This window comes from Tribolium castaneum, chromosome 1 (assembly GCF_031307605.1).
Source record: "Tribolium castaneum strain GA2 chromosome 1, icTriCast1.1, whole genome shotgun sequence".
Classification (NCBI taxonomy): domain Eukaryota; kingdom Metazoa; phylum Arthropoda; class Insecta; order Coleoptera; family Tenebrionidae; genus Tribolium; species Tribolium castaneum.
The window spans coordinates 23,921,913-23,932,714 of record NC_087394.1 but is presented as its reverse complement, the minus strand read 5'-3'; the positions used below and the strand labels follow the sequence as shown (position 1 = coordinate 23,932,714).

Below are 10,802 nucleotides of genomic sequence, written 5' to 3'. Positions count from 1 at the left end.
AAATTTTCTTCAGTGAAGTTGCGTTAATAATTCTTAGTTGTGTAAAAACTGGACGAACTGGACAAAATATTGAAGTTTGATGTGATAGTTTAGTGTTTTCTTTGGTGTACCACTAGTTGTGTTTTGACTACTGGAAAAAAGGAAACGGAAACTCAAAGAATTCGACGCAAAACATTTTGGTTCAAACCGATGGATTGCGGGTTCTTATTCTATGCTGTTCCATGGTTCGTGGTGAAAAAAATAACGAAGGTAAGCGACAAGTTGCAAAATGCAAATATTTAGGCAACTAGTTATACAGTTTTACGGTAGGCAACCACCTAATACCGGTGAAGATTACACCAAAAATGGTGCTGGCACCATCTGACCATTATAATACAAATTAAAACTTAACTGCATTTAATTTCTGCATTTTTATTCTCATATTCAAGCAATGCAAACTGATTTTTTTCACCCCCTTCATATCCTGCAACTTTCTTTAGTTTTGCAGGAGATTAAACCCTTCGATAGGGCCTTCGACTGTAAAAAAATCATGTTCGGACAAACACCCCTGTGGACCGTAATGAATTTTTTTAATTTTTATAAAGTTGTTCTATTTCGCAAACTTTATTTTTTTTCACCCTTCTTATAACCCGCAATTTTCTTTATTTTTGCAGGAGATTAAGCCCTCCAATATGGCCTTCGACTGTAAAAAAATCATGTTCGGACAAACACCTCTTGGAACCTTAATGAATTTATAAAGATTCTTTAAAATTTTCCGATTTCGCAAACTTTATTTTTTTTATCCCCTTTATATCCTGCAATTTTCTTTATTTTTGCAGGAAATCATGCCCTCTAACAGGGCCTTCAACTGTAAAAAAACATGTTCGGACAAACACCCTTTAGGAACTTAACGATGTTTTTTAATTCTTATAAAATTTCTCGATTTTGCAAATTGCGTTAAAAAAATTCATATTTAAGGATTGCTCCAATTAGTCAAATTAGTAACTAATTTGTCCAGCAAGAACCACGTGGAGGTTTAGAGCATTCTTGCCAGGAAAAAAGGAAATAAGGATGAGGTAAACAATGATTATTAGAAAATAAAAGGGAATAAAGGAACTATTGGTTTGTGAAATTTAAAAAAAAATCCAACACTAAAATAAAATGCACCTACCTTCGTATAGCTTCTGCGTTGGCTACTGTTTGTAGCAAAACAACAAAAATAAATTAAAAACAACACCAATAAAAAATCTTTATTTGCATGAAAGTTACAACAAGCGACTTTTACCAATATTGAACAAAATAAAGAATACACAATACGTTTCAATCTATGGAACTTGAACTTTTAAATTCAACACCTCAGGAGATAAACCGAAAAAAATGCACCTACCTTCATATCGCTTCTGCGTTGGCTACTATTTGTAGCAAGACATTAAAAAAATAAAAACAACACCAATAAAAAAATCTTTATTTGCATGAAAGTTACAACAAGCGACGTTTATCAATATTGTACAAAATAAAAAATACACAATACGTTTCTATATGTGGCACTCAAATTATTAAATTCAACACCTCAGTAGATAAATGCACCTACCTTGATATCGCTTCTGCGTTGGCTACTGTTTGTAGCAAAACATTAAAAAAAAAACAACACCAATAAAAATCTTTATTTGGATTCAATTTAGAGCAAGCCACTTTCATCGATTGAAATTAAAGACAAAATCAGTACGTGGCATTAAATTATTTGAGTGTTTGTTTTTATTTATGTTAGAATATTTAGTTAGTTTAGGTTATGAGGTTGGTAGTCAGAAAGTAACTAGGAGAGAAGCTACTGTGATGGCGTCGGCCTGAAATGTGTTTTGTTGTTAATCTTCCGAAATCAAGTTCATCATTAAACTTTTGTTTTAACAGACTGTGTTTTGTGTTCCCTGACACTCAAATCTAACAATCAGAAGTGGGATTTTCCCAAAAAGTCCAGTGTGTGGAGAAAATAAGTGAGCGCGTGTGTTTGGCGTTTGTAAAAGTGGTGTTACAGCGTCATTCAATTTTTCTCTTTTGACGAATTGCGATCAGCCGATCAGTGGAAGAAATCATCATCATGGGTACCGAGAAGGTTGTTGCGGACATGATGACGATGTTCACGGATGCTTTACGAGTCATGGAACAAAACCGTGTTGCCAGCGAAGAAAGACTAATGAAAATGATGCTTGAACAACAAAATCGTGGAACAACGATTCAAACTGTGCCCGATTTTTCGAAATCAGTTGAGACATTTGATGGCGATTGTGAGAGTGGTGCAGCAATCGAATGGTTGGAGAAGATAAACGTCACGGCAGAAATCCATTCGTGGTCAAACGAATGTTGCTTGGAGACAGCCAGGAACCATCTTGTGGGAGCGGCAAGAAAATGGTATGATGCCCATCGCACGGAAATCAAAACATGGACCGACTTCGTTACCCAATTTAAGAAAACCTTCGAAATCGGAGTAAGCACAACGGAGTGTTGGCGACAAATGCAAAGTAGGCAACAGATACCCGGTGAGTCTGTATCCACATATTTTCACGATAAATTCCAATTGTGCCAAAAATTGAAGTTACCTTTCGCGGAAACAAAGGAACAAATAGTTGTGGGACTATCGAATAAAAATATTGTGCAAGGACTAGTCGCGAAATCGCATACAGACGCGGATGAACTTCTTCATGACATCATTGAATTTTCGAGAATTTTGAATAATTCGCGCGCGTTTTCCGGTATAAATGAACGTTCGATAAAACCGAGTAAAAACATTAACGAAATTAAGTGCTACAATTGTTTACAAGCGGGACATTTGGCGTCAAAATGTACTCAACCAAAACAAACGATTTGTTTTCAATGCAAACAAACGGGTCATGTGGCAAAGGATTGTAAAAATTCTTATGGGGAAAAGAGTCAGAATTTTTCGCGAAAACCAGTTGCAACAGTCAAGAAAGAAGTTAGTCTTATTTCGTCCCATCAGAAGCCAAGAGAAGATAGCGATGGAATTGAAAAATATTTACGAGTGACAAAAGTAGACGACGTAGATATCCATGCAATGATTGATATGGGCAGTTCTGTTTGCACAGTTAGAAGTTCAGTTGTCAAAGAAAACAATTGGCCCATCACGAGAAAAGATGTGCAATTGTTTGGTTTTGGAAATAATTCACCAATACCATGCTTAGGTGTAGTGAATACTGGTATTCAAATCGATGAAGTTCGCGTAGATAATGTCGATATCTGCATTGTTGCTGATGATGCCCAAAGTGTGGACATGATTATTGGCAGACCATTTACTGAGAATGAAAATCTAATCTATCTTAGAGTGGACGACAAGCTAATCTTTAAAAAACGCGAGGATTTTCCCTTTTCGGAATGGGAAATTTCGACCGATGAACATAAGAAAACGGCAGAAGATTCAGAAGTTGTTTCCGAAGAGTGTGAAATTACTGAAGATCAAATAATAGTAGACCCATCAACTCCTCCTGAAATTACACACGAGCTAATCAAGCTTTTCAACGAATTTAGGTCTTGTTTTGCATTTAATTTAAAGGAACTAGGTTGCACAGATGTGATGAAAATGAAAATTAGAGATACGAATGTTCCAGTAAGTGCCAAACCATATCGAGCAAGTTTGCGAGAACGAGAAATTATTAAAAATATAGTCCGTGATTGGAAGGAAAATGGAATAGTGACGGAAACAAATAGTCAATATGCTAGCCCAGTCGTCTTGGTCCAGAAGAAAAGTGGTGAACCTCGACTAGTTGTTGACTACAGGAGATTGAATAAACAAACTGAAAAAGTTCCTTTTCCAATTCCAAGTATTGATGAACAGTTTGAGATGCTGAGTGAATCAAGAATATTTTCGACATTGGACCTCGCTCATGGATATTTGCAAATTCCGTTAGATGAAGAATCGAAGGAGAAGACTGCTTTTATAACTCCAGACGAGACAGGCCAGTTTGAGAGGTTAATGTTCGGATTAACAAATGGCCCATATGAGTTTTGCCGATTAATGCACATAGTCCTTGGTCCACTCAGAAATAAAGTGTGCATGACTTACATTGACGACATTTTGCTTGGTGCGAAAGATTGGACAGATATGTTAGACAAGTTAAAAATGGTTTTAACGGCTCTTAAGAAAGCAAAGTTGACTTTAAAATTGCGTAAATGTGTATTTGGACTAAAAGAAGTTGAATTTCTTGGCTACACAATTTCAAGTGAGAAGATGCAACCAGCTAAATCCAAAATGAGAGCCATATCAGAGTTTCCAACGCCGAAAAATATTCATGAATTGAAGAGATTCTTAGGACTAACAAGTTATTTTCGGAGATTTTTGCGAAACTACGCAATACGTGCCCGACCTTTGACGGATTTGACAAGGAAGACTCAGACATTTACGTGGGGAGAAGACCAAAGTGCAGCTTTTGAAGATTTGCGCGATAGTTTGTGTGCTGAACCGGTTTTAAAACTGTATAATCCAAAAGCGACTATAACCGAATTACATACGGACGCATGTAGTGCGGGCGTGGCGGGAATGCTACTTCAAACGGACAGTGCAGGACAACTACATCCCGTATATTATATCTCGAAGAAAACCACTGACGTTGAGGAGAAGTATCATTCGACGAAATTAGAACTGATGGCGGTAGTTTGGTGTATCGAGAGATTGCGCAATTTGTTAATCGGACTAAAATTTGTGGTCTACACGGACTGTCAAGCCATAACATTTCTAAATAATTTTAAGACGCAAAATGCCCAGATCTGTCGTTGGTTTAATTTGTTACAGGAATATGACGTCGAGATTAAACATCGTCCAGGTGGAAGAATGGCCCATGTGGATGCCCTTTCCCGTGCTCCTGTCGATGACTCTCAAGACACTCTTGACCACATTCATGAGAGACTAGAAGTCCTGCAAACACTTGACGAGACCGACTACGTGCTAATGATTCAATATGGAGATGCTGAACTTCGTGAGCTAATCAAAATTTTGAAAAAACCTAATGAAGAGAGAACACCAGTGGAACGTCAGCGAGTGCTTCCCTACAAGTTAGATAGTGCGAGACTACTCAGAAACGTTAACGTGAATGGTTCTGGAAAATGGCTGTATGTGATCCCAAAATCAATGAGGAAAAGTATTGTGGTGAAACATCACGACCAATTAGGACATTTCGGCGTTGACCGAACAGTTGCAAAAATTCGAGAAAGATATTGGTTCGCGAAGATGAAACAATATGTACAAAGACATATCAGTGCGTGTGCGGAGTGTTTACTAAATAAAATCCCATCAGGAAAGCGACCCGGAGAGCTACACCCACCGAGACCACCACGACGACCTTTCGAAAAAATTCATTTAGACCATGTAGGCCCTTTAGTAAAAACCGACGACGAAAATTCTTACATTCTTGTGGTAATCGATGCTTTAACGAAGTTTGTGAAACTGTACCCCACGAAGAGTACAAAATCCAGTGAAAGTGTAAGCGCCTTACAAAACTGTATTGACAATTACGGAATACCCCGTCTCGTAGTGGCGGACCAGGGTTCATGTTTCAAATCAGATGAATTCGGTGAATTTTGCGACAGCTTAGGCATACAGGTTTTATTAATACCTCCCCGGTGGCCTCAAGCAAATGGACAAGTGGAAAGAGTAATGCGAACTCTTATACCCACATTAATGTGCGAAATGGATATCGAAGAACAATGGGACAAAAAGATTGTCAAGGTAGAACGCAATTTAAATTCTATGTTGAATAAAACCACTGGTAGAGTTCCATTTGAAGCCCTTCATGGATACTTACCCGTGTTCGACGATGGAAAACTCACTAAGCTTGCAGAAGGCGAAGATTGTACCTGGACTCCTCCCGAAAGTATCCAAGCAGAAATTCGTGAAGCAATTGTTGAAAAACAAAAAGCATATAAAAGACGATATGATAAGAAGAAGTTCCAAGGTGTGACATACAACGTTGGAGACATCGTTATGTTCAAAACCTACATCCCTGGAGGAACCGGACAATCATCAAAAACTAAAGCCAAATATAGAGGACCATTAACAGTTATTGAGAAATTGCCTTCGGATATATATCGTATCTCCAGTCTTGCGGATGAGGGACGCATTTTTACGACTACAGCCAATGTTTCTCAACTCAAACTCTACAGAAACCCAATCGAAGACACAGAACCCGAAGACACAGAATCCGAAGACAGTGACAGTAGTGAAGATGAACTTCCACAAATCGAAACTGTTGAAGTTCAGATACATTCTACACCAGATGCAATTGTAACCGAAGAACTACCAAAACGAAATAGACGGATGCCAAAGAAACTGGCTGACTATAAACTATTTTAAGTGATTTTGTTTCATTAGTGTATTAAATTTCATTGCTCCTTGTTTTATGTCGAGCGGAGGTCCGCTCGAAGGTCAGAATGACCGAGTGTTAGAATATTTAGTTAGTTTAGGTTATGAGGTTGGTAGTCAGAAAGTAACTAGGAGAGAAGCTACTGTGATGGCGTCGGCCTGAAATGTGTTTTGTTGTTAATCTTCCGAAATCAAGTTCATCATTAAACTTTTGTTTTAACAGACTGTGTTTTGTGTTCCCTGACACTCAAATCTAACATTTATAGTTACTGTATTTAAAATGTGTCGCTCAAAATATCACTTTTCATCACCTCATTTAGAGCCAGTTTACACAACATTTTAATTGCAATTAAATTTTATGAAATTATTGGTTTGTGAAATAAATAAACACGACACAACAATAAAATGGACGTACCTTCATATCGCTTCCACGTTGGCTACCGTTTGTAGCATTAAAAATAATAATAATAAAAATGAAACCAAAAAAAAAATGTTTACTTGCATTAAATTTTGAGCAAGCCACTTTCATTCATTGAAATTAAAGTCAAAATTAATACGTGGCAATAAATTATTTGTGTTTGATTTTATTTTTAGTTACTGAATTTAAAATGTGTCACTCAAACTGATTTTTCAACACCGTATTTAGAGCCGGTGTACACAGCATTGTAATTGCAATTAAATTTTATGAAATTATTGGTTTGTGAAATAAAAAAACAACAACACAACAATAAAATGGACGTACCTTCATATCGCTTCCACGTTGGCTACCGTTTGTAGCATTAAAAAAAATAATAATAAAAATGAAACCAAAAAAATGTTTATTTGCATTAAATTTTGAGCAAGCCACTTTCATTCATTGAAATTAAAGTCAAAATTAATACGTGGCAATAAATTATTTGAATGTTTGATTTTATTTTTAGTTACTGAATTTAAAATGTGTCACTCAAACTGACTTTTCAACACCGTATTTACAGCCGGTGTACACAGCATTGTAATTGCAATTAAATTTTAAAGAATTATTGGTTTGTGAAATAAAAAAAACAACAACACAACAATAAAATGGACGTACCTTCATATCGCTTCCACGTTGGCTACCGTTTGTAGCATTAAAAAAAATAATAATAAAAATGAAACCAAAAAAAATGTTTATTTGCATTAAATTTTGAGCAAGCCACTTTCATTCATTGAAATTAAAGGCAAAATTTCGTGGCAATAAATTATTTGAGTGGTTTATTTTATTTATAGTTACTGTATTTAAAATGTGTCACTCAAAATATCACTTTTCAATTCCGCATTTAAAGATTTTAATTGCAATTAAGTTTTATGAAATTATTGGTTTGTGAAATAAATAAATACGACACAGCAATAAAATACACCTACCTTCATATCGCTTCCACGTTGGCTACCGTTTGTAGCATTAAAAAAAATAATAATAAAAATGAAACCAAAAAAAATGTTTATTTGCATTAAATTTTGAGCAAGCCACTTTCATTCATTGAAATTAAAGGCAAAATTTCGTGGCAATAAATTATTTGAGTGGTTTATTTTATTTATAGTTACTGTATTTAAAATGTGTCACTCAAAATATCACTTTTCAATTCCGCATTTAAAGATTTTAATTGCAATTAAGTTTTATGAAATTATTGGTTTGTGAAATAAATAAATACGACACAGCAATAAAATACACCTACCTTCATATCGCTTCCACGTTGGCTACCGTTTGTAGCATTAAAAAAAATAATAATAAAAATGAAACCAAAAAAAAAATAATAATAAAAATGAAACCAAAAAAAATGTTTATTTGCATTAAATTTTCAGCAAGCCACTTTCATTCATTGAAATTAAAGGCAAAATTTCGTGGCAATAAATTATTTGAGTGGTTTATTTTATTTATAGTTACTGTATTTAAAATGTGTCACTCAAAATATCACTTTTCAATTCCGCATTTAAAGATTTTAATTGCAATTAAGTTTTATGAAATTATTGGTTTGTGAAATAAATAAATACGACACAGCAATAAAATACACCTACCTTCATATCGCTTCCACGTTGGCTACCGTTTGTAGCATTAAAAAAAATTAAAAACAACACCAATAAAAAATCTTTATTTGCATGAAAATTACAACAAGCGACATAATTTTACGGCTGTAAAAAACAGTCAACAATGTTATATTTAAGGATTGCTCTAATTGGTCAAATTAGTCAATAACTAATTTGTCCGGCAAGAACCACGTGGAGGTTTAGAGCATTCTTGCCAGGAAAAATGGATATAAGGATGAGGTAAACAATGATTATTTCAAATGAAGGGAATAAAGGAATTATTGGTTTGTGAAATGAAAAAATAGTACACAAAAATCAAAGCTTTTTCACTTGGCGTTAAATAAATGCTCTTACCTTTATACTGCATCTGCTACCATTTGTAGCAAAACCTAAAAAATAAATTAAAAACACAACCAACAAAAAAATTAATTTGTAGGAAAGTTACAACAAGCGACTTTAATAAATATTATACAGAATAAAGAATACACAATACGGTATAATATATGGCACACAAGCTATTAAATCAACACATCACAAGATAAAACGCAAAAAAATGCACCTACCTTCATATGGCTTCTGCGTTGGCTACTGTTTGTAGCAAGACATTTAAAAAATTAAAACAACACCAATAAAAATCTTTATTTGCATGAAAGTTACAACAAGCAACGTTTGTCAATATTAAACAAAATAAAAAATACACAATACGTTTCAATTTGTGGCAATTAAAATTCAAATCAAATTCAATACCTCAGTAAATAAATGCACTTACCTTCATATCGCTTCCACGTTGGCTACCGTTTGTAGCATTAAAAAAAATAATAATAAAAATGAAACCAAAAAAAAAATAATAATAAAAATGAAACCAAAAAAAATGTTTATTTGCATTAAATTTTCAGCAAGCCACTTTCATTCATTGAAATTAAAGGCAAAATTTCGTGGCAATAAATTATTTGAGTGGTTTATTTTATTTATAGTTACTGTATTTAAAATGTGTCACTCAAAATATCACTATTCAACACCGAATTTAAAGATTTTAATTGCATTTAAGTTTTATGAAATTATTGGTTTGTGAAATAAATAAATACGACACAGCAATAAAATACACCTACCTTCATATCGCTTCCACGTTGGCTACCGTTTGTAGCATTAAAAAAAATAATAATAAAAATGAAACCAAAAAAAAATAATAAAAATGAAACCAAAAAAAATGTTTATTTGCATTAAATTTTGAGCAAGCCACTTTCATTCATTGAAATTAAAGGCAAAATTTCGTGGCAATAAATTATTTGAGTGGTTTATTTTATTTATAGTTACTGTATTTAAAATGTGTCACTTAAAATATCACTTTTCAATACCGCATTTAATGATTTTAATTGCAATTAAGTTTTATGAAATTATTGGTTTGTGAAATAAATAAATACGACACAGCAATAAAATACACCTACCTTCATATCGCTTCCACGTTGGCTACCGTTTGTAGCATTAAAAAAAATAATAATAAAAATGAAACCAAAAAAAAATAATAAAAATGAAACCAAAAAAAATGTTTATTTGCATTAAATTTTGAGCAAGCCACTTTCATTCATTGAAATTAAAGGCAAAATTTCGTGGCAATAAATTATTTGAGTGGTTTATTTTATTTATAGTTACTGTATTTAAAATTTAAAATGTGTCACTCAAAATATCACTTTTCAATACCGCATTTAAAGATTTTAATTGCAATTAAGTTTTATGAAATTATTGGTTTGTGAAATAAATAAATACGACACAGCAATAAAATACACCTACCTTCATATCGCTTCCACGTTGGCTACCGTTTGTAGCATTAAAAAAAAATAATAAAAATGAAACCAAAAAAAAAAATAATAATAAAAATGAAACCAAAAAAAAATGTTTATTTGCATTAAATTTTGAGCAAGCCACTTTCATTCATTGAAATTAAAGGCAAAATTTCGTGGCAATAAATTATTTGAGTGGTTTATTTTATTTATAGTTACTGTATTTAAAATGTGTCACTCAAAATATCACTTTTCAATACCGCATTTAATGATTTTAATTGCAATTAAGTTTTATGAAATTATTGGTTTGTGAAATAAATAAATACGACACAGCAATAAAATACACCTACCTTCATATCGCTTCCACGTTGGCTACCGTTTGTAGCATTAAAAAAAATAATAATAAAAATGAAACCAAAAAAAAATAATAAAAATGAAACCAAAAAAAATGTTTATTTGCATTAAATTTTGAGCAAGCCACTTTCATTCATTGAAATTAAAGGCAAAATTTTCTGGCAATAAATTATTTGAGTGGTTTATTTTATTTATAGTTACTGTATTTAAAATGTGTCACTCAAAATATCACTATTCAACACCGAATTTAAAGATTTTAATTGCATTTAAGTTTTATGAAATTATTG

General features: G+C 33.3%; 1 protein-coding gene across 1 annotated transcript in view; it reads left to right on the top strand.

The window, feature by feature from the left end:
* The first annotated feature begins 55 nt into the window (after positions 1-55).
* Positions 56-10,802, top strand: part of LOC103312381 (uncharacterized) — a 137,712-nt gene continuing 126,965 nt past the window's right edge. Inside the window, exon 1 of the mRNA XM_064358155.1 lies at positions 56-249. Coding sequence (XP_064214225.1) covers positions 222-249 — 28 coding nt within the window. The 5' untranslated portion in view covers positions 56-221. The remainder of the gene's footprint in view (positions 250-10,802) is intronic.